At 52.9% G+C, this 23,921-nt stretch overlaps 1 protein-coding gene across 1 annotated transcript; it reads right to left on the bottom strand.

Moving 5' to 3' along the window:
• Nucleotides 1–1,851: 1,851 nt before the first annotated feature.
• On the bottom strand, nt 1,852–23,032 carry AMN (amnion associated transmembrane protein). The gene is made up of 12 exons (XM_030275031.4): nt 22,891–23,032; nt 21,166–21,284; nt 21,008–21,052; nt 11,268–11,355; nt 9,556–9,791; nt 7,913–8,050; nt 7,724–7,832; nt 6,577–6,659; nt 5,446–5,632; nt 4,591–4,765; nt 2,403–2,505; nt 1,852–2,143 (listed from the first exon to the last, which is right to left on the bottom strand). Exons 1-12 carry the CDS (start codon nt 22,931–22,933, stop codon nt 2,048–2,050), a joined length of 1,422 nt encoding a protein of 473 aa, XP_030130891.4. The 5' UTR covers nt 22,934–23,032; the 3' UTR covers nt 1,852–2,047.
• Nucleotides 23,033–23,921: the final 889 nt, after the last annotated feature.

The following is a 23,921-nucleotide window of genomic DNA, read 5'->3' as shown; positions in this document are numbered from 1 at the left end:
ACATGTTGTGGGGATGCAGCCATCGAGACCCCTCCCAGTCCTCACATCACAATTCACACTCTTAATAAGTGAGGCTCAAAAATAGCCAGGGAGGGAAGAAATTCACCCTGAGGTGGGGACTCCCTGGGGGTCACCCTTGAGCCCTTTCCTTGTGTGGGCAGTGCTGGTGTCATGGTCTGCCTGGTGCAGTGGCCTCCAGTGTGCATCACTGCATTGGCCCCAGAAAGAAAATTCCTCTGTGTGTGTATTTGAAAGCCTGTGGGCTGCAGGAGACACAGTCACCTGCAATGAACTGATGTGAAAGGGGAAAAGAACACAAAAAGACCCCCACAGGCGGGAAGCAGGGCTGCAGCAGGTGGAGGATGTGGCTGCTCTCACAGGCACCATGGTAACACCGGGGCTGCTGAGCTGCACAGAGCCCTGGCCATGCAGGGCTGCCTGGCCTGGTGGGGTCAGCAGGAGGGCTGGGGCTGGGGATCTACCGTGGGCTCGTGCCACAGGAGTGACTGTGTGTTGTGAGGTGAGTTTTTGGGTACTGTCCCTGCGTCGCTGCTCCCCACAGTGATGAACTGGTTGTAGGACCATGGGGTGGTGGGGATTGGGTATTCCCCACGTCAGCTGCTGCAGGCTGATGGCTTCCTCTGCCTTTTGACCAGTGACCATTTCACCCAGCAACAAGAGCCTGACAGAGGCAGCAGAGACTCGTGCCCAGGCAAGCTGCTTTTCGTCCCAGTACTGGTAGAGGAGCCCCCTCAGGAGAGGTGAAATCCCAAGGGGTGTGTGCCCTGAGCACAGGACTTCTCCTGGCTCTGCCCCATTTGCAAATTCACCGCAGCACCCAGGAGTTCAGAGTGGCCTTGTTCCCTGCTTGCCTTGTGCTTTTGTCCTGCCTGTTTCCAGAGGGAAGGGCTGGTCCCACCACCACATGCTGCCTTTTAACTTTTGTCAGGGCTCTGATGCACCTAATGATGAATTCCCAGCCCTTTGAGAAGGGATTATGTCTTCCAGAGACTAGAACAAAATATTATAAACTTAAAATAGCTGCTTCCTTATGGAATACGCCAACAAGCCCTACTGAATACTCAGAAGAGTGTAAATTTGCATCTATTTGCATACATATCCATAATTTCCACCTCACCCATCAGCCCTGCTCCATAAAGATGCACTGCCTGACATTGTGGGCAGATGATGGTGTTTGACACAGGCCAGCACTAACGAGGCCCCTCAGTGCCACTGTCCCAACCCTCATCAGACATGGGCTGCTGTGACTGTCCCCAGCCCTCAGTTCCTGCAGGCATCCCTCCCTGGGGACCCTGGCATCAAGCTTCCTTCCCCTTCTACCATGAGAAGACTTTCTCACCTTGAGAATAAACAGAATAAATACCCAAAGGTCCAAGAGGGTGTCCTACCTATCAGTCCAGGCACAGAGGAAGGAGCAAGCTCCAGAAGCTTCCCTGGGGAGGGAATTGTTTAATCAGGACTGCATTGCACCAGCGCCCAGTGGACAGGAGTGAGAGGAGGAATGGGGACCCTGAGCAGAGATCCCCATCACTGAGTACGCTGCTGAAAAGCAAAACAACCTTCCCACTAATGGGTCCAGGCCCTGAAGGCTCTGGGTCATATTCTAAAATGGGTTTGAGCACTGGATTTCTGTCATGCATCCAGGGATGCTTCCTTCAACTTGCCGTGTGCCCTGGGGCAAACCCAGCACAGTGCAGGCTAAAGCACTGAGAAGTATTCAACTTCTCTGGATACTATCTGAGACCCACATCTCAATGCTGAACTATCTAAAAAGAACTGACACATGCAAAATACAGTTTAAAACCCAGAAGTAACACCAGGGAGGCCCTGTCCATGTGACTGAGTCCCAACAGTGAAGGTTTGCTATGGTTTCCTTCACTGCACAGACACTTTTATTCAGGTGGGATCTGCTTCTGGCTTAAATCCCACCAGGAGTGATGTGAAGGACTGTGAGGGACTCTGAGGGCTGGAGAGGCAGTGATGTCCCCAAGGGAGTTCTGTCTGTCCCCAGCATGAGTCCACATCATCAGGTCTCTGTCTCGCTTGCATCGTACAGAGGGTTGAGGTAGAAAACCTGGAGATCTTTGGGTGTCTCCTCTCCAAGGTCAGCATCTGGAAGTTTCTGCAACAGCAAGGAGGAAAAACAACCAATGGGGAAGAGAAGCAAAACCCTTGGCAAAACCCACCCAGGGCTGAGTCCCTGCAGCAGCTGAGAGGCTGGTGACCTGAGGGAGAACGGGAATGTCCCACAGACCCCTCCTGGCCCGGGGCAAGCAGCGCCCCTCTCAGGGTAACCCCAAGAGGCTTTCAGGAGTGTCACAGCACCCAGCAGCTCCTGCCCATGGCCTGAGCACCCCGGTGTCCCTGGCAGGGTGACTCACCACGCTGAACACGGGGTTGTCAAAGCCTTTGTCACTGGCTGGTGCAGGGGACACCGGGTCCTCCATCCTCTGCCAGGGCTGGTGCCGGCTCAGGGCAGGAATCCTGGGGAAGAGCTGGGCATCACCATCCACATCCCTCCCCCCCCTGCAGCCCCCCCAGCTGAAACCCAGCGTCCTTGAGATGTGGATGGGGAAAATACACATGGGGAAAATGTCAGGCTGTTATTGAAATGGTGTATTTGTACCCTTTCCCAGGGAAAGGCAGCCGTATCCAGCAGAAATCATTAAGACTGGAGATCTCGGACCTGCATTCTTGAGGGAGGAGTTTGCAGAGGCAGACAACTCTAGCATAGGCTTCACTTTGGAGCAATTATTCCTTCTCTGTGGCCTAAATGAATTGCAACAGAGCTGATACCTGTTCCCACTGTAATCTCATCAAGTATTACTTTTATCATTACTTTTATCACATTATCATTTTTCCATCTTACTCACCATCACTACTTGCATTATTTTCTTCATTACTTTTATCCTAACGGTCTCAGTCCCTGAGGACTCCCCTGCACTGGGCACCTGCTGCAGGTGGGCTCAGCTGCAGGTCCATGCACATCACCTCAGGAGCTCTGAGGGAAGCTGTGCCAGGCCCCTTTCAGTGGAAATAAGGGAGACCTGCAGCATGAGTGGGACAGGCCCTGGGCTCGAGGTCAGTTCAGTCTCCTGTAGCTTCACAAAATTCCCTCCTGCTGCTGCTGACAGAACTGGTTTCAAAGGCCTGTCCAGAATCCAAAGAAGCATCAGTGAAAGATAAATCATCAAGTAGCAGTTATGGGTCTGGGAGTTTTATTTAGAATTTAAATGAAGGCATGGCTTTACTGCTAGGAAATATCATGTCAGCACGTGTCAAGCAGCAGGGCAAGTGTTCCTGGCCGGGGCCACTGCTGCATGGTGACAAAATCCCAGTGGGGGAGGTGGGAGGGAACAAACAGCCTGACTGGTGAGCCTGTGTCACAGCAGCCCAGCACCGAGAGCTCAGCACCCCTGGCAAACACAGGTGCACTTTGCACGTGCAAATTGAAGCAATTCCTGGCCCCTGGTTATCAAGTGTGTGAAGTCACCTCCACTTGCCCACGGCAGGGTAAGTGAGACAGCCCACAGTGTCTCAGCAGGCAGCCAGTACACCCTGCAAAACCCTCCACGAGAAGGTGGGTGCATGTGGGAGCAGCAGAGGTGGGTGCCCCAAGCACCTGCCATGGGCACTGCTGGGATGCCCTAATCACTGCCAGGCCCCATATCCAAGCTGGGAGGGAAAATGGTGATGGAGAAGAGGTATTTCTGACTAGTTCCCAGCTGTGGTGCAGTCAGGTGCACCCTCCAGCCCTCCACTGGGACCTGCACTCCATACTCTATGCTGTGTGAACAGCAATGCATCAGAAGCTGCACTTGCTCTTGGATGCTCTCTCTCCCTTTAATGGTTATGAAACTGTGGGACAAGTATTTTGCATTATTTTGATGCATTTCTATTGAGATGCTGGCAGGTTCAGTCCTCCCCTCCCCAGCAGGGCTGCAAACTAATGGTGCCAAGGAACAGGAGATGTCACCAGGCACCATGACTAGGCTGTGCAGAGCCCCAGCCAGGCTGCAGCAGCCCTGCTCCCACCCCAGCACAATGCACCCTGCCAAAAGGCAGCTCCTCCTGCCCATGGGGGAGAATGAATCAACAGTCCAAGAGTACAGAAGTGCCTTTCAGCCACCTCCAGCAAACCATGAGGAGCAAGGACAAGTTTTAAACTGACACAGGGCAGGTTTAGATTAGATATTGGGAACAAACTCTTTACTGTGAGGGTGGTGAGGCACTGGCACAGGCTGCCCAGAGAAGCTGTGGATGCTCCATTCCTGGAAGTGTTCAAGGCCAGGGTGGCTGGGGCTCTGAGAAACCTGGTCTAGTAGAAGGTGGCTATGGCAGGGGGTTGGAACTAGATGAACTCTGAGGTCCTTCCAACCCAAACCATGTTGTGGTTCTATGAACAGCAGTGTTGGGGGTAGCAGGCTGCCAGGCCATGCCTGTCTCTGTGGGAGCTCTGGGCAGCACCGTGTGCCCCTGTGTGCCAGGCTGGAAGGACAGCCTGGGCTGGCAGCTGCTCCCAAGCAGAGGCAGCCTGAATATCTGCTGCTGGCAGAAGCCCATCCTTACCTCAGCTTTCCCTTTCTGTAGAGAAAGAGGATCCCTCCAAGGAACAGGAGACTGAAGAGGAGCCCCATGACTGTCCCCGCTGTGATCCTGCTCACTGGGTGGCTCCCCACTTGCCCACTGGCAGTGCTGCCAGTGGCCACTTCCATTGTGCCACTTGAAATGCCAAGAGCTTCACCTGGGGAGAAACAGGAAATGAGGATTGTACAGGACAACACATCCCCACTCCCATGACAGAGGGAGCCTTCAGCTGGGTCTGGTCCTGCTTGCCTGGTTGATCACCCTTCCCTGGGAACAGGGATGGGATTCACAGCTGGATGGATGAACTCAATGGGGACAAGCCCCTGTAGGTCTGCCACCCACACAACGACCACCAGGTCCCCTGACTGTGACCTGTGTGCCCATCAGCATCTGCCAGCTTCCATTGTCTGCCTCCACAAGCAGCATTCTGGCTGCAGAGCAGCTCTGCAGACAGGGTAGCCCGGGCAAGTGAGGTGACCCTTCCTGACCCTTCCACTCTGCTCTGCCCTGCCCTGGTGAGCCACAACTGGAGCACTGAGCCAGACTCTTCTCAGCAACACCCAGAGACAGGGCAAGATTCAATGGGCAGATACTGAATATGGTAAATTCTACTTAAATACCTATATTTGTCTAAGGATTTATATATAAAAAACTGGTTTACTGTGAAGATGGTCAGTTGTGGAGACAGGCTGTGGAGAGATGCTGTCAAATCTCCATCCTTAGAGACATTCAAACCCCACTGGACACATGGGCTGCTGGCAGGGAATGCAAAGCTCTGGCCAGCAGTGGGTCTGGGTGCCCCTGCAGGGCAGCAGCTGAGGAGGACAGGGGCGTTACCGTGCTGTTCTATGCTCTGCATGATGTCTGCTGCCAGCTGCTCCGCAGCGGTGCCTGCCTGCGCTCCTGCTCGGTCATCAATCAGCACGATCTGGATGAGAGGAGCAGCGCTTCGGGACACGATGCCCAGGAGGGTCTGTGCTTTGTGTACCTTGGATATGGCCATCTGCACGCCAGCGTATTTGGGCTTCCCAAAACACAAGGAGACACGTAAAGCCAGTGAGAGGGTAGGCACACATTAATCACATCTCCAGACAGCCACGATGGGTGCAGCTGCAAGGCCCACCTGAACCTTCATGTGAGTCCCACCACAGAGCTGCCATCCCTGTCACAGCAGTGCTGTTGCATTTCCCAAAGGAGAGGCTTGTACGTCCCCTCTCTCCCAAGCTGTGACCAGCACCCAGCACACAAAGAGCCCCCATGGAGGAGAGCACGCTGAGAAAGCAATTTCATGCATCACACCCATTAAAAGCTGTATTAAGATGTGTGGCTGTAAGGAGGGTAGGCAGACAGCTTTCAGCTCAGGATCAATAAAGCAATACCCTGGTATCAAACCTCCCAGTGCAACGCAGAGCACACCTCCTCCCCCGGCAGCCCCTGGCAAAGAGCAGGGAAGTCATGTTGTGTCTGACAAGCAGCAGCATGAAGTGATGCTTTGCAGAGCACCTGAGAGCTGGCCAGTGTCAGTCACCCACCCAGTGCTTGCTTACTGGGGAATGGAAAAGCAGCTCAGCATTGGCCAGAGGCCAGGGAATGCCGTGCTGCAGGGTTTAACCATCCCAGCTGGGTGCACAGAGTCCCATGGGACCCAGACCTGCTCTCCTGTGTTTTCTAGAGCAGGGTTGCCAGCAAGCCCCCCTGCACCCCTCCCCATTGCAAGCCAGCAGCTCTTCCTGCCCTGAGCTGAGCTGTGGTGGGGAGCAAGGGACCCAGCTCCCACAGCAAGTGGGCACATCCAAGAGGTCACACGGGGAGCGTGGGCCCTGCAGGGTGGTGAGGAGTGAGCTGCACCCCTGGCATTGCTGGGACTGCATGCCCGTCCCAGACAGTCCCACAGCCATCAAGTCACTGGCAGATGTGGCCAGTGGCTTGTGGTTCCATTAGCCCCTCCCAATCTGACAGGCTTAGTACCTGGCTCAGCAACTCTTGGACCAATCTGTCCTGGTACTTCTGAAGGTCAAAATCAGGAGTAAAATCCAGGTTAATGGTGGCCCCTGCAGCCAGAAAACAGACAGACATCAAACTCACCAGGTGTGGGCAGGGAGCAGCCACGGCAGCACAGCTCTGACTGTCACGACGGGCACTGGGGTCCCTCTGCTACCCTGTGCAACTGGTCTGCCTGGCTCAGAGAGAAACCTCCCCTGCTGGTCTTTTTGTCAGCTGGGTTTGATAAAAGCTTTCTGACTTTCAAACATATTCCGGAGAGAAGTTTTCCCTGGAAAGTTTTCTCCCACTTAGCCCTCTGGGAAGCTCTTCATGTCCCTGGTTTTGGGGCCATAAGGCTGTGGTGCAGCAGCACTACCCTGGTTTTGGGGGGTAGGCTGAGAGGAGGGAACATTTGTGCTCCCTGCACCACTGCACTGCAGTCATGGAGACAAATATTTTCCTGAGAAAAAATACCTGAGAAAACTCCTGAGGAAAAAATCGCACCATTTGCTGAAGTTTTAAATTTTCCTAAAGACTGTAAGAGACTATGCTTTTAGGAGCAGGTTGGAGAAACATATGGTGCCATTTTAATGAATTTGGTATGACACACCAAGTATTGGATACCAAGTATCCAGGTACAGTTGTGCATGGAAAATTGCCCCTGGCAATATTTCATGCAGATTAATGCAGGAGCACCCATTGCAGAGAGAACAGTCAATCTGCATGCTTTTATTTTAACTGAAATTAAACAAGCTGGCTGTTGGGAAGCTGACATTACAGTGGAAAAGGTTGCATTTCCTCTGCGTATTTTCAGCTGCATAAACTCAGCAGAGCCCTATTAGCTTGACAAGCTGTGACATCCTGACAGGATAAACCAGAAGCAGGGATAAAGGGCTGCAACTCGAAACAGGCTCCCAGAAGCCAGGATCTCATCAGAGAGATGTACTGGGATGGTGGCACGATGGGATCTGTACATGGGACACACAGATGGGACCCTTGGCAGCAGTGATACAACAAAACTTCAGCTCACAACCAGCAGCAAGCACCCCCTGCTCCCAGCTTTCCCCATAGGAAGCAGGCTGGGGCAGCTGCCATGGCAGGGAGAAGGAATAGGGCCGTGTCCCCCACTCACCACAGACCCCACAGCAGTGGCCAAGGGGCTGCAGAGGGCTCTGGCACGCTGGCTCTGGGCACTGCCTCCCTGACGCCCTGAGCAGGGCTGCGCAGATGCGGGGGCCATCCTGAAGGAGAACAGGGCAGTGTCAGTCCCTCACCCCACACACTGCACCGGAGCCCCCAAAATGGGAAAGGGGAGACTCACCAGGGCGTTCCCGCAGGCACAGCCAGACTTATCAGGACAGCCAGTGCCTGTCACCTGGAGAGAGCCATTGCCATGAAACTGCAGCGGGGCAGAGGGGCCCCCCAGGTACCCAGCCCAGGATGATGGGGTGTTCAGCTCCTGTGCAGGGAAGAGCAGCAAAGCAGGTGAGTATCCCAGGACGGGTCCCAGTGCTGGCCCCAGACACCCAGCCATGCTGCTGGGACACCTGGAGTCACATCTGGCCAACACTGGGAAGCCCCACTGCAGGCAGTGATGCAGCAGCAAAACCCTGCCAATACACCCATTCTATCTTTTCCCCTGGACCAACAGAAAAACTCTCTAAAACCAAAAACAATGACAATGAGATGGCTGGGTATTTTCTTCTTTTGCTTTCCATCTTTATGCTGGCTCAGAGAATTCAAGTAACCAGCTTTCCACTACTGGGAGGAAGAGGGCTGGGGCTGAGCAGTTTTCCTTCTACCTGGGAAGAATTTCTATGTGCTTGGCATTAGCAAAGGCTGAGCTGGACTGACCAGCCTCATCCTGCCAAGTCACCGGTGATTCCCTCACCCACACTCTTCCACAGGAAGTGTCTCCATGCTCTGGCACAACAGGCAGATTTCTCAGGCCCTGGGGTGAAAATAGTCATCACAAAGCACAGAGTAGGCTGGCTACAAAGGGATAGAGAAGCTCACAAGGTCAGATCTTAGGGAATATGCTATGATCATAAAAAGCACCTTCTCCTTCCATCTCATTGCTCAGCAGCAGCGCCTGCCCTGAGGGACAGCCAGCAGTGGTCCCTCGGGGGGATGACGTGCTGTGGGGTAGTCTGAAGTATCAGCAGGACCAGCATCACTCTGAGCACCCAAGAGCATCCACCTCTGCATCCCTGGGGCCATGTGGGCCTGGAGTGAGTTCCACTGGGGCGCTGCCTTGTTCAGACTCGCCTGCACCCGCCTGGGCACTGACTGAGTCTATTACTCAAAAAGCAGCTACCTAACGCCTGGCCCCGAAATGGCAGATCCCAGCCAGCGCAGCAGCAGAAATAATAAATAACTTATGAAACGCCTGCCGCATCTCCCACTCCTGGAAGGAGCCTGTGTTTACTGCTGCAGCTCCTGTGATCTTCTGCTCCTCTGACCAGGAGGGACAGGGCTCGTGGGAAGCCTGATTCCCAGGCTGTGGCACAGCAGGCTGCCAGCACTTCTATAATTATCCCTCCAATCAATTAAAGAGCAGTGCAGAGGCAAAGCTGGGACATGATCACTGGGCCACAGGCCATGTTAAGGTCGGGTGCAGGAGGGAGGTGTCCCCAGAGGGTCCCTGAGCAGCACGGCTGCAGACACGTGCCTGGGAAGGGAGCGGCCCCTGGGAGCCAGAGAAGCTGCCCTTTGCTGATGGTTTGACCTGTGGTTTGGCCCTTCTTTAAACATTCATGGTGAGACAGCCTGCACCCCCACACTGCAGGGAGGGAGCCGATAACAAAGCGGTTGATGCAAAAAGCCATCGAGGCCATCCTCAGCAGCAGCAGCAGCTCATGCAGCTGCACCCATGGGTGCGCCCCATCTCCCTGCGCAGCGCTGCTCCCGCTCGGGGCTGTGGTGAGAAGGTGCCCAGCCGGTTTCTCTTCCTCCCCACCTCACCTGGCCCATGACGGAGATGCTGCGGAGGTGAATCACGGGCTGCGATGAGTCGGTGTTTACCCGGAAGGAGGTTTCGGGCTGGAAGATAACATCATCGTAGCGGCACGGGACGCGCTCCTCGTCCACGGAGAACACGGGCCCGCTCGGCCTGGGCTCCCCGCTGGGGAGAACGTCCTGCCACAGCGTGGGGTCGAACCACGCGCGGTGCTCAGCGTCAGCAAACCGCGCTGTTCCGCCTGGAAAAGGCATAGAAAAGGCTGAGCATGACCCAATCCCAAATCCAAAGCCCCAGCAGATGCATCTGGGTTGGTAAATCCAGGTGCTGCCTGGCCTGAAGTGAAGGATCTCACCCTGTGGGCAGGGAGCCGAGGGCTGGCCCTGGCATCACCCTCACAGACACCCACTGCAGGCATTTCCCAGAGCTTGGCAAAGCTTCCCAGGACTCAGGGCTGGGGTCAGCCCAAATCCCACATCGGCCTGCAGGCTTCCAGGCCCAGATCCTGCAGGATATTTTTTCCCCCATTTTTCAAAATGCATCCTTCTGGCTACTGAGAAAAACATCTGCCTGAATGCTGAGTAACAGTTAAACCTGATAAAAATTAGTATGATAATTAATGTCCCAATTTTCCAGCAGCCTGGCAGGTCTGCAGAAATGTGACCAGCCCTATTTCCTGCAGCAGGTAACCCTAAAGCCAGTGCTCAATTTAACTATCAATTATTTAACCATTAACCATTTCCCTGCTGGTTAGTCTTATCATGCAGTGCCCTGATTCCTTTTCTCCCTTCCCAGCAGCTGAACCTTTACTAATTCACCCAGCATGCAGGTACTTAGTGACTGAATTATTTGCATTAATTTTAAAATCATGCTTTAGAGAAGTCCATTTGTGAAAGTTGTCCCAGAAACGCCAGTTGATTTCAGGAGAGCAGTGCATGGTAAGCAGGAAAAGCCCACTGCCAAGCATGGGTGCCAGAACATCCCTGCTGGGGGGCAAACAAGCCCCAAAACAAAAAAAATTATAGGAATGAAGGACTTCAGAGTGGCTCCAGAGAGTCTTAAGATACAATCCTTCCTCTGGGGAGACTGAATTTTTCTCTCTTTTTGCTTTTTCGGATTTTTTTTCATTCAGAGTGTAGGCACAGGTGCTCTATTTGAATGCTTCCTTCTCTGTAGAGGAACTAAAACGTTACTTGCCACAGAAAGCATGGGGTAGTTCTTAAGCACCCAAAATACACCTCCCTAGAAAACAGCTTTCAGATAAAAGCAGGCACCAATGACACAAAGCTGCTGTCTCAGCCATGGGCTGGGGGAGGGGAGAAGAGGATGCGTGTGTGGGGCCAAAGGCCAGCATGTTGTAATGGCCATGGTTTGGTTCACCAGTGTGTAACTCCTAACTGGTTTTCTTTAGAAACACCCTGGCAGAGAAAATAAGGGCTTTGATGTGGCTACGTGCTTAATAGGCAGGGGAAAATACAAACAATATTTGCCTCTCTGCTACAACTTCAAAGCTTCCCTACTATAATTACCTTTTAAGAAGACAGGTGATCTAGGAGGAAAAAATTATCTTATGTGAGGGAGGTCATCAAAGAAAAGGTAAGTATTGAAGAGGAGTGATTCACTTTGCTCTGAGGGAGGACCTTTGTAGAGGTATTTGGGCTGAATTTACATGATTCACCACAGGCTGAATGGGGTGCCTGGTTTGGGCACTAAATACCTGAGTCACAGCCTGGATCCCAGCTGCCATCAAAAGCTGTGAAGGCTGCACCAGCTGCCAGCAGGAATTCTCCGTTCAGGGGCAGGTACTAGATGAAGGATGCAGAGTGTTACTGTCCTGCTGCCTGCCACCCAGGCTTGTTACCAAATAACACTGCTAATTGTCAGGCTGCCTAATACACTCACAGTCTCTGAGGCACTTCACAGTGATCAGCAGCTACCCTTGCCGTGCCCCATGTACATGGGGAGAGGCAGTGTGATGTTGTCTTCCACAACACAGAAAAGCATTCAGAGAAGCAAGAACAGGAAAAAGCAAAATAGCTCTTTGACAGTTGCTTCCTCCTCTTGCACACACTCGCAGCAGCTCAGGAACTGATTTACACACGGTTGCTACACCAAGAAAAACCCAACCTTACTCTGCAAGTGCCAGATGCCCCCTCACTTAATGGGTTCCCACCTCCAGGGGCTGTGCTTGCCCCACAGAATATAAATCAGGGCCCAGGCTACGCTTGGTACAGTGTCAGGTAGTGAATTTGCACTGAGCACAAGGAAGGGAAACACACAGTGGCATTTGGAGCAGCTTGCCATAGCCAGACTCTCTTATTTTGGGTAGGGCATCACCAGCTGGTAGTCAGAGTCACAGTACTGACTTGGCTTCAGCTGCAGGGCCCACCCATTCACAAACCTCAACAGGCACAGCTCTGCCATGGGAACCTTTCTGGCAAGAAACTGTGGCCACCTGGGTCCCCAGCCAGCACTGCTAACTCTGGGACAGGCTCTGACAAATTATTGACTCAGGCAAATTATCCACAGCACAAAGATTATTCAGCCCAGCCCATCTTATTTTACATTTCGAAATTGCAGAGGGAAAGTCATGGTTTTTTCCAATATTTTAGAGTCAGTGATGCTCAAGGCACCCTTCTCTAACTTGGTCTATCCAGTGTTTTAGCATCACTCCCAACAGCAGCTGAAAGCCTTCCAGGACCGAGTTATGCCAATGTACAGGGTCCTGTACTCAGGCAGAAAAAGTTAAATGGGATTTTAAGGTTTCATCTACTTAACTGGTCATTAAACATGTATGTAGGTTAGAGAAAGCAAGACTTATGACTGACTGCTGCATGGTGGCCATGATAGCTCTCTGTCCCTGGCCAGTCTTGCTTGAGGATGCTCAGTCCCACTCAGAGGCCACCATGGGGAAGGGAGGGGGAAGGTGGACAAGGCAAAAAGCCCATCACCCCCAAACTGTAGGTAGGCACCTGTTAAGAAGTTTAGTGCCTTGCTGGTGTAGCACTTTGAAGGCCTTAGCCCTGGTGCCCTCTTGGTTCAGGAACCATAAGAAGCCAGGACAGAGAGCAGAGGGTGTCTGTCACCAAGAAGAGTCCCACAGCGCTCCTCTGCACCATCTGCTTTGGACCCAGCAATGCCATACGTTGGGCTGGACAAGAGGGGATGGCATTGGGAATAACTGAGGTTGGGGCAACGTGCCCCAAGGGCGTGGAGTCTCCCCCAGCCAGGAAGAAGCCTTTGCCTATGGACACTGCTCTGTAAGACCACAGGCTGTGTCCTGCCATCAGGTTCTCTGAATTTCTATTACTTTTGAATAGAGGAAATTTGTTCAATACTGAAGCACTGAAAAAGGCTGAAAGGCTTTTGTATCCTGCCAGGATACAAAAGGCATCATGTCCTTTAGCTGCAGATGAAAAAGCTATCAACACATGTCTGTTTTGAGGCTCAGGACTTGGCCTGAATTCAGCTGGGTGAGGGCAATGCTACCAGCTTCAACCACAAAATGCTGTTCTTCACTTCAAGTGCCCTGGCTTGTTTTAGGGTGAGCTCAGACAGGAGTGGGCAATGGGACATTTTGGAGCAGTCAGCTACTGCCCATGCTCAGGGCAGTGCCAGCAGCACTGCCAGCCCAGTCTCTTTTTCCAGACTGGCTGGGCTGCTGGAGCCCCTGGGTGGTTGCCCCATTTGCAGGCTGGCCCCTGCACTGGCTGTGGGCCACGGGGCAGGCAGGAAGGGTGGCCAGCTGGCTGCTGGGGCCATCTGAGCTGCTCAGCATGGGCTTTGGAGAGGATACAGCAGATCCTTTCACCAGCACAGGGCACCAGCTCTTCACAGCAGTCAGCTCTGGGCACTCAGACCCAAAGCTGCAGGGATCTTTGCGGGGAAGAAGGAAAATCATCCAGCAGCTGCTGGTGAGGGGGATGGTTACACAGCAGGACCATGATTGGTCTCCGCTTGCTTTCCCAGGCTGCTGAAATCAGCATTTGTGAGTGTTGTGGCTGGGTCGAGACCACTGGGTTGGGAAGTCCCTGCTCTCATCCCTGCCTGCCTGACAGCTCTCTTCCCTGTAGTTCCCACTTTGACTATGGCCATGGCTCAGAGATTCCCAAACACCCTGTGATGACCATGCAGGACATAAGAAGCTTTTATGTCCAAGGGGATTGTTCATTCAGACCTTCACAAACTAACTAGGGGAGAAGGAAAACATGTCAGGGTTCACATGGTGGGGCTGAGTTTGGTATGGTAAGAGAGGAGATGAGCTACAAGAGGGTAACTTGCTCGGTTAGGGATGCACACACAGATGCACAACACTGGTTCCATGACCAACCAAGGTGGTGCATCCTGCCTGTGCTTGGGAGGGTAAGCAGGCCTGGATGGGCCAGCAGGACACAGCATCAGCTCTGCTCAAGAGGAGAGCTGGGAGAAACGCCTCATGCCAAATCTGCCCCATGCCTGCAGAGCCTGTGCTCTGGAGACACTGGCCTGTGAGGTCTCTGGACAAGATGCAGCTTCTACAGCCACGACAGGAGATCCTCCTCCACTGCTGAGGCCAAAATCTCAGGCTTGGGGGCCTTCCAGAGGAAGCTGCTCATGGGGGTGTCAGTGTGGCAGGGAAACGAGAGTGAGCACACACTATGTCCCTTCATACCCTGGGATTACCCAAACACTGCAAGCACCAGTCCTGGAATTAAGATGCAACACAACATAATGCAAGAGTCACCTCATCTCCACACACATGAAGTTCAGAAAGAGCTCTGTACTTCTGCTTTGCCACAGGAATTTTTGGGGCTGGGCCCTGCAGCTATGGCTCCCTGCCTACTGAGGCAGCCATGCTGCACATCCACCACCAGCTCTGCCTGAGATTCTTAACCACTGGGCAGCATTTCAGGAGTGTCTTTATCATTCAGTGGATCTTTGTAAATAATTTGCCCTTTCTTTTTTCCCTAACATAAGTTAAGTATCTCAGCTCACTGCAGAGGACTCTGGTTGGGCAGTGGTTTTCTGCCTTTGGGAGTTTAGTATGGAAATTGCATACAGGTTGGGCCACTTTCCAAGTACATTTTGAACTGAGCAATGACAGGTACCAGTGGACCAAAGCCAAAAAGCTGGCCATTTCATCTGCTTTCCCTTCCTCCTGCCAACCTGTACTCCAGGGCCATTAATACAGCAAATGCTTAGAGTCCAATTAGTCATTTTCCATCCCTGATAGAGGTAAATCACTTATCTCCTCAGTTATCATTATTAAGTGCAATGACAACTGAAACACAGGCATAATTTTTCTTATCAAAGTCAGGAAAAAAAAAAACCAAAATACCCCATGTGGCTCTTGGACCAGCCGCAGCATTGCACTACCAGAAGGAATCTGCTCCCTCAATGCATAAGTGAAAAAGAAAATAATCTCCAAAATGTGAAATAAAAAAATAGCAAAGTCCTGAGAGATGGCTTTCTAGTCAGGTGGCCTCTAATTGTAACCAGCCTCTGGCACATCCTTGAGTCACAAGCATCAGGCTGAGATGACTGACAGGAGCACTATGATTGCCTTGTCACCATCATCAGACCAGGAAAAATGCAACACTTGTGCTTTAACCTGGGTGAAGAGCACTTGTGACTGCAGCCAGGTCGTCCCCCAGTCTTGCTTTTATTTGCAGCATCAATACATTTTAATTCCTTGCTTGGATGAGATGGTGCCACTATCCCCATCACTCAACACTAAGACTGCCTGGGCACACTGAGCTCCACAGTGCTGCAGCAGCAGGCAGGTCAGCAGCCATCAGCCCCTGGGTACCTCCCCTCACCTGGCACCCAGCCCAGGAGCAGCTCTGGCCCTGGTGCTGTTAGCCCTCCACTGAAAAACATCACTGGGATAGGATGCAGGTGGGCTATGGCTCCAACGTAGACTGTTGTAGCCCATCACAAGCAATAATGCACAAGGGAAATTATTTCCATTTCGTCTTTCCCAGAACAGCCCTGCTGGGGCAGTGGCACCCACCAACAGCAGCAGGCAGCCGGGCAGCAGGCAGGTGGGCCCTGCCCATTCTGCCCACAGGTGGGAACAGCAGGGATTTTCCCAGCATCTGCTGGGGCTGGGGGTCTCAGCGCAGCTGGTGGTGGTGCCTGGGTGACATCCAGTTGTTGGCTGACACCCCAGAAAGGCACAGGGCCAGGATCACCCACAGGTGAATCCCTCTGACAACTCTGGAGCATTGCCAAGGGCTTGCTTGCAGTAGCATTTCTTGGGTTCATTACTGAGGCTTCATTTATTCACCTTCTGATCCAGGTGAAGCTTTCACCTGCACCCTCAGGACAGTGTCCTTCCCCTCAGCCACACATGCCACCCCATATCTCCAGTTTGCTGCCAGAGCCAGCCTGTTCCTACCACAGCCCTTGACCCCACAGGTCCCTGGCAAGGCAGGATGACCTCCTGCCATCCAAGACCTCTGTGTCAGCTGAGGAGGGTTACCTGCTGCTGGAGCAGCACCTTGCTGCTCCCTGCCCAAACACATGGTCCCATGAGGAATGGGGCTTTCCCTTCCCAAGGAAACCAGGCCAGAAGTGCAGCCTGTATCCCCATGAAGCCCACGCTCATGCAGGCTGGTGCAGCACGCCCAGGGCACAGAAGCTGGTGCTGCTGTCCATCAGCCCCACCAGCAGTGTGGGGGATGCCCACAGCCCTGCTCTGATCCCAGCAATAGCTCACCCCTCTGCTTCTGACCCAGAGCAGGCAGGAGCACAGGCACAGCAGAGGTGTGCCAGGGGATATCATAATTTCAGCGTCATCCCCTGCAAGCTAACGAGGTGCTTGGCTGCTCTCCCTCCCCTCCTGGCCAGCAGCAGCAGCACAGCCGCGCTGTCATTGATGCCAGGGCCGGCTCCCCTGCTGTGTCTGCTCATCACGTTTTAGGCTGTGTTTCAGCACACGGGCTCCCCACAGCACCTGCCCAACCTGGCCTTGCCACCACATCCCCTGGCACAGGGGTGGCCTGACACATCAGGTTCTCAACACATCATGGTCCTCCCCAACCCTACAAGAAGCCACAGCTCCTGGCCACGCCACACAGGTGCTGCCCCGAACAGCCCCTGCCAAACCTCCCCAGTGAAAGCCACGGGAGGGTAAAAAACAAACAACAGACCCAAAAACCCATTAACTTGATTGCAGATGCCCAGTACAGATTCTAGCCGAACAGGTCCCGACAATGTACAGAAATCAGGTGTCACAGCGACAAGGGAAGTCTCTTGGATAGCTGAAGACACTGAGCTCTGGATGCAGAAGACACCGAGAGGCTTAAAGCCATTTGCCAAATCTATTTCAGATTAGTTAAGCTCCTTTCCCTGAACTTTCCTCTACAGACAAGGTCAGAGAAAGCCAGGAAGAGGCTTGAGGTGCAGGCAGAGGGGCCATGCCCAGCAGTGAAGGGATGGCAGACGGTCCATGGAGCAGCTTCCCAGCCAGACAGGCTCCAGCATCCGCTACAGCCCAGGATGCTGGCAAGCTGCTCTGCTCATCATAGACTTTAGTAACTCCTCCTGGTGGAAACCAGCCTGAAAAGAGTGGGAAGATGAGCGTAAATGGCTGGTTTACCAAACTCCTTTCCTGCACACACCTTCACTGTACATGCTGACACAGAAAAGACTGCAGGATTCCATCTTGGAATTATGTGCTGGCACACACACCCCTGAAATTGTTTCTCTTCATCTTAGGGGAAGGAAAAATAATCCCTTTTCTGGTTGTCTCATTACCCCGCTGACTGGGAAGAGGTGGGGGAGGGAGCACCGGTGGCTGGGACTAGCGGGAACTGTGGCAATTCATTAGAGCTGGTGCCCCTGGAGAGCAATTGGCATTTCAAGATCAATCTCTGCCAGGAACCGAGCGGGAGCATCCTGCAGCAAAGCCGAGTACATTCTGCTCTTGCAATTAGGCAGCTAAAAATATAAGGCTGGGGGAAGTGTCTCTGGTCAGACCCCAGTGCCACTCCAAACCCTTGCCCAGCCTTGCAGCACCTCGTGGGTCAGGCAAGGAGGGGGTAGGGACAGATGCGGCCCCATAGCAGAGCTCGGGGATGGGGCAGAGCTGGAAAGGCGATGTCAGGGCTGCTGAGTAACCCCAGCCAGTGTCCTGACCCTGGGGTCGAGCAAGGCTGCTCTGCCCATGTGAATAAACCTGACTCCTGCCACCCTGAAAACAGAAGCAGCAGCATCCATCCGTGGTCCACACATCAGTGCTGGTTTGCTCAGGCACAAACTGCACAAGGGCTGGTGTTACTGGGGCAAACACCAGGCTCACTGCTGCAGCCATGCCCTGGCCTGGCTCCCTGTGGAAGCACAGACACAGCCAGAGGGTCCACTCCTGCTCAGGAGTCTTTCTCCCCCATCAGGAGACAAACAAAGCCAAAGTCTGCCCTGCCCTGGCGCACCCATGCCAGGCATCATCATCTCCATTTCCATCTTTTCTGCACATTTAGTCTCAGGCACCTCCAAAAGCTGGCTAATTACTGATCTGCATCTTTAGGCAGCTAAACACCATAGAAAATCCAACCTAATCACAACGGTTGTGCATCAAAGCCACTTACGCTTTAAGCTGGATTTGGATTTAATGTGTGACTGAATCAGGGATCCATTTGAAACTTCAAATAAGTGCTGAGCTGGGTGCTCAGTGGGTGAGCTCTGAGCAGAGAGGCAGGCTCTGTGCCCCAACAGCCTCCTCCCAAGGAGGCATCTCCCTGCACATGGCTGGTGCCCACACGGGATGAATGGGGAGGGGAGCTGGAGAGCCCACCATACAGAAGTGAGCTTTCACATAAATGTCTGGGAGAGGAGTGATGGCAGCACATGAGGACCACCGGACACTCCACTCAGCTGGGGAGTTGGGATGGGAGATCTCATGCTGTCCCTTCACTACCAGCACCAAGCATCCTCCCCTACACTTGCCACAGCAGGCACTTATCTTCATGAAAATCACTGAGAGCCTAATCCTTCCTCAGCCGTGAATTTCCTTCCATGGTACTACAGCAAACAACATTCTGCTTTTTTTTTTTATTTTTGGCCAAAGGCTGTATAGCATCTCCATGGTGACTCTAAAGCTTAATGTATTCTTGCTGATTTAAGTGATTAATGCTCCAGCGCGCGTGGCTGGCAGCCAAACAGGTGCAGCCCAGCCTCCCTGCAAAAATCTTCATGACCAATTCATTTCCTAACCAGCTGGTTGCCAAATTTCATGCCATTTGTATGAGTGGCAGCCTAGCTCAGGTGGTGGGTTTCATTCCTTTTTCATCCCTAACCTTGGCAGTCCCTGTATCATCTGGCGACAGCAGAGCATAGCAGAGAACAGGAGGGAAGTGTCTGAGCTGGAATGAAAAAGAAATATTAACCACCTCACTAAGAGTCATGCTGGGACAGCTCACAGGGAATGGCTGGGGCAGTGATGCACAGAAGGAAGGTGTGAGCTGCAGTACAGGTTATAGGGCAGGGTTGGCTGCTCACTGCAGTGCAGCTCAGTGCAGGAGGGGAATGGTGTCCTCACAGCCCATGTTCATTCCCTCGTAGATCCCCCTGGCAGTCCTCCCCATCCTCACAGCAGTGGGACTTCACTGTAACCCTGGAGCCTCTGCAGCTGCCTGCCAGCAGCAGGGGCCCAGAGAAACCCCAAGGCAGCAGAGGGTCCCTGGGGCTCCTGCCAGCACTCTGGATCCTTTGACAGGGATGACACAGGAGTCACTGGGGCACCCTGACCCATCCCTAAGGCACAACAGGAGCCAGCCACCCACTGAGCCACGGATGCTGGTTTGTGCAGTGCAAAGGTTGTGTGGATCTCCCTCTCCTCAGGCTGCTCAGCTCTGCTCTCCAGCTTGGCTGCAGGAGGCTCAGCCATAATGACTGACGCTGCTCTGCAATTATGCACTTTGCAGGCCTCTGATGAAAGTACTTTAGAAATATTATACATTCATCTGTAAGTAAAATAAAATCTACTGGAGTGGTATTTTGCTCTTTTCTTCTCTGGGTAAATTCCACATCATTTATTACATTACATTTGTATGTATTTCCCCAGTACATTCTTTCTTTCAAAAATTCATATTTAAAATGCCATATAAATAAAGTATCTTTTCCAAATATTTGTAGAGGGATTAAATGTGGCACATGGCGTTATTAAAGCATCAAAACTATTAGTGGCATAGACAGCCTGAACAAATTACACCCCATAAATTTCAAGGGCTTCTTCAAATTTAATGGCCAATAAAAGAGCAAAGCTGACCTAAAAGTGAGAAAAGAACCTTGTCCACGAGCTCATCAGGTCTAGAGGAGGAGGTTTTCCAAACAGGACCCATCCCATCTCTTCCTGTCCCAGCACTGAGAAAGGCTCACTGGTGACCCATCCCCCACTGGCAGGTTGGGACAATGGGTTTGCTTTTCCCTTTAATTCCTCCCTGTTAAATTTTACCCTCCAAGCCACAGAGATTGAGAGCCCTTGTTTCCACGGCTGCCTGTCAGCTTGCTCTAGGGCAGAGTTCCTCATGTGGGGCAAAACCAGGTTGCTCATAAACCCCCTCCAAGTTGAGCTGCCCCAATCTTATATCACTCAACACACACATTTCAGCAGGGTGCCATGCCCATCCTGCCACAGCTAGACTGATAATAGCACAGAAAAATATAAAACCCAATGACACTTGAAAGAAAATTTCTCAAGCAACATTTTGGGATTTCCCAGAACAGTTTGTTTTCATTTCAAGCTATTTTGATGTCAGCTTTACTTAGCCTCTGCCAAGGGCTAGTGCCTGCTCTGTCAGCAGTGCTGTGGGTTGGTGCTCCTCGGCCAACTATTGCTAAGATCTCCATCACATAGAGGGGGTTTTATCCTCCTTTGAGGAGAAAAAAATCAATTTCTTTCAAATTAAATTGGATTTTGCTGTACTCTCTCTCATCTCCCCTAAATAAAAAGCAAAACAAACAAACAAAAAAACAAACCAAAACCAACCAACCAACCTACACAACCAGAAATGGTCTTTTTGGTTCCATGGTACAAAGAAACCCAGGCTGCTGTAGGACTCCTGTTCCTTGCCCTAGCTGAGGTATCCTTGGTCTGCCTGGACCATGGAGGAAAGTGCCAAAGTCCATTGAATGAATTTAAACTGACAGAGGCCAGTAGGACATTAGATATTAGGAAGAAATTCTTTACTGTGAGGGTGATGAGACACTGGCACAAGTTGCCCAGAGAAGCTGTGGATGCCCCATCCCTGGAAGTGTTCAGGGCCAGGTTGGACGGGACTCTGAGCAACCTGGGCTGGTGGACGGTGTCCCTGTCCATGGCAGGGGGTTGGGACTGATAACCTTTAAGGTCCCTTCCAAGCCAGATGATTTTATGATTCTGTGGAGAGGGGGACAGGGGAATGTGCCACCAGGCAGAGCTCCAGGGCTGGCCCTGCCCTCACCCACCCTCATACACCTCTGCCCACCATGCCTTACCATGTCTGTCAGCGCGTGGGGAGACCTGACGAACACTGAGACAACCTGCAAGAAAAGCAAGAATAAAGTGTGCTTTGGTCTGTCAGGTAAAGGTACTTTTCCAATGCCTGACAGTGTTTTGTGAAAACAAAAATAAAATAAATTTAAAATGTCTATACCTTATCCTTGTCAAAGTGAACCACATCCCTGGCACAGGGGACTCTGCCTTTATCCCAGTTGGAGGCGGTTTCGAAATTGGTGTTGGGGATCCATTGCTTGTACACGGCAGCGGTGGCAGCTGGGAGGGAACACAAAAACCAGTTTAACCCAGTCCATGAGAGGCACTGGGAGCCAGCTCTGGGATGTACTTTAGGATGGCTCGGCATTCATAGATCAGATTTGGGGATTTTCTACCCAAGAGCAACTCCTGCATTGTCCCAGCTGAGCAGTCTCGGCCCTTCTCTACACAGGGGATTTTTTTTTTGGCTGGGTGATGGTTTTAACCACCCAGACAGGAAGAGAAGCAAGGGACAACCAGCAGGCAGACAGAAGGCAGGGAAGTGTCCTGCAGGCAAAGGGTAAGAATAACATACACCTGGCAGTTAAGCAATCCTTGCAGGGGGTTTAGTTGTCACTCAGACTAATTAAACAAGGAAAGATTCCTCAGCCTTCGGTTTCCAGCAGGTACAGAGTGGGCATGCAGAGGTGTGATACAACTAAGAGGGGCAAGAGAAGAAAGGGCATTTACCATAGGACATGTAGCACAAGTACAGGCTGATTTCATGTGTTTGGAGCTGGAGAGGGAGGATTCAATGGTGTACTTCAGCCTGAGGCATAAACATGTCGGGAAACAGGGTTCTTCCCCTTGGGCTTTCCTGGGACAGTGGCAGTCCTGTCCTTGCACTCAGGGATGAGCCTGCTGGCCAGGGATAGAACACGGCAGAGGAGATTTTCACGCTGACCTCTCTGTCTGCACAAGCACAGCAGAGCAGCCTCCCAACCTGGCACTGCCCAGGCTTGGCTGCGGGGTGCATATTCAGCTGAAGATAAAGCAATCTCCAGAAGCCTGAATTAAATAGCTTCAGGCAAGTGAGTATGAGACAGAGAAGAGAAAATTACAAAAAAAGCTGAGACTGCTGGAAGAGGAAAGGATGTATTTTTAACCAGAATGGACGTCTTGGAGGCCAGGTACACCCGCGGAGGGCTGCGGGTGCCTGAGGGACCCCTGAGGCAGAGCGAACCCACCGCGCCGGGTCCCCTTTGAAACCCTCCGAGAGGGACAAAACATTACCGGGGTGAGAGCTGCAGCCAAGCAGCTGCTCGCAGCGTTGCGGCCATAAACACCTTCCTGGCTCAGAAAAAGAGCAGGAAAAGAGCTTAAGAAGGGAAAAAAAAAAAAAAAAAAACAACCAAAAAACAGATTGCAATGGCAAGTTGTTCCGTCCTTGCTGCGGTTCCCTCGTGTCCCTGGGGCCGCGGGGAGCGGGGAATGGAGAGGTGTGAGCTCGGCCGAGAGCCCCATCGCACAGAGCCTCACGTCCGAGCGATCTCCCAGCCGGGCCCGCCCTGCACACGGCTCCGCCGGCCGGAGGCTTATCCCTGTGTCCTACGCATTCCTGCACCCTCCCCAGCCCTGGAATTATTCCTGTGCTATTTCCCTGTCTCCCGGGAAGCGCGGTCCTTGAAACATAAAGCTACATGCATATTCAACAGGGAGCGTGTCCCGCAGCGCAGCGCTGCTGACTGCACACGAGAGGCTGAGCGGGCTCCGCAGGGCTGCGCCAACCTCGGTCCCCGCCTGCCTTCCCCGTGTCCGGCTGGAAATGCCTTCTCCCGATTGCCTGCGAGTGACAGAGCCCCCGGGTCACCCCCGCTGGCCGCCGGCCGGCCCGGGGCGGACTCACCGAGGAGCCGCAGGATGCCCAGCAGGCAGAGCGGGCGCTTCATTCCGCCGCCGGCTGCCTCCCCTCGGCCCGCGATCCCGCCCGGCCGGACCTTGCACCTTCCCGGGCACGTGATGGGCCGCAGGGAGCGGGGAGTTCACCGCAGTGGGAAGCGGGTTTAAACCTCAGCTCAGCCTCAGCCTTGCTCTGTTCCAGAAGCTGGTTCGTGCTCAGCTCCTTTCCCCATCTCCCTCTTTCCTTGGCATTAGATCCCGTTGGGAATCTAAGAGAGCCACCAAGGAGGTAGCTGGGGAGACAAGAGTGGGGATCCCCCCAGCTTTGTTCACCAGGCCTGGCCCCCACGATCCCCCCATCCACCCAGGTCCAGCTGAAGAGCGTTGGGATGAACACGCTGCATGCACAACCCACACCACTCTCCCTACTGAACAGCGGCTACCTCGTAATTACTAATAATAGCCTCCATGTATTTTCAATTAGCTCTCTTGGAAGGGAATAGCTCCCAGCCAGGACTGGTAATTGTACTTTGGCCACCAGCTGATTTGATCATTAGCTGGCAGTGCCAGCACAGCTCTGTGATGCTCCTGTGGTGGCTGCTGGCAGTGGCACCGGTGCATGGGGATGCAGCAGGAGGGGAACTGCACCATCCCTGTCGTCTGCTGCAGCATGGAGCAGTGCTGCATGCCGGTCCAGGCCCAGGTCTTTACCAGGGGTGTGTTAGGAGCAGAGAAGGGTGGGGGGAGAGCATGGATGGTGTCAGAGGCTAATGCCAAGGAGAGAGCCATGAAGCTCAGCTGCCCTTCAGCTGACCCTGGTACCAGCAGGGCAAGGACAGAAGATTGGTGAATGCAGGGGTTTACTAGAGGCCAGGAAGAGACTGGAGGAGTTCTTGGAAGGGTCATCCAGTCGACAGGACACAGACCACAAGAAGCTTACCTGACATCAGCAAGGATTTAGGAGTTCAGGAGTGGGAAGCAAACCATCCCTATCCCAGCATTCATACTCCCACTGCTTCCTAGCTTCCAACTTGGCAG

The sequence above is a fragment of the Taeniopygia guttata genome, chromosome 5 (genome assembly GCF_048771995.1).
Source record: "Taeniopygia guttata chromosome 5, bTaeGut7.mat, whole genome shotgun sequence".
Lineage (NCBI taxonomy): Eukaryota > Metazoa > Chordata > Aves > Passeriformes > Estrildidae > Taeniopygia > Taeniopygia guttata.
This window is presented reverse-complemented; position numbering and strand designations above follow the sequence as displayed.

Excerpts from the sequence above, each read along its gene's own strand:
- AMN (XM_030275031.4), bottom strand. The coding sequence starts at position 22,933 with ATGAAGCGCCCGCTCTGCCTGCTGGGCATCCTGCGGCTCCTCG. Across the intron at positions 5,633-6,576 it reads TCCAAGAGTTGCTGAGCCAG|CCCAAATACGCTGGCGTGCA; the intron begins GTACTAAGCCTG and ends TGTTTTGGGAAG. Across the intron at positions 2,506-4,590 it reads TACAGAAAGGGAAAGCTGAG|GATTCCTGCCCTGAGCCGGC; the intron begins GTAAGGATGGGC and ends GCTCTTCCCCAG.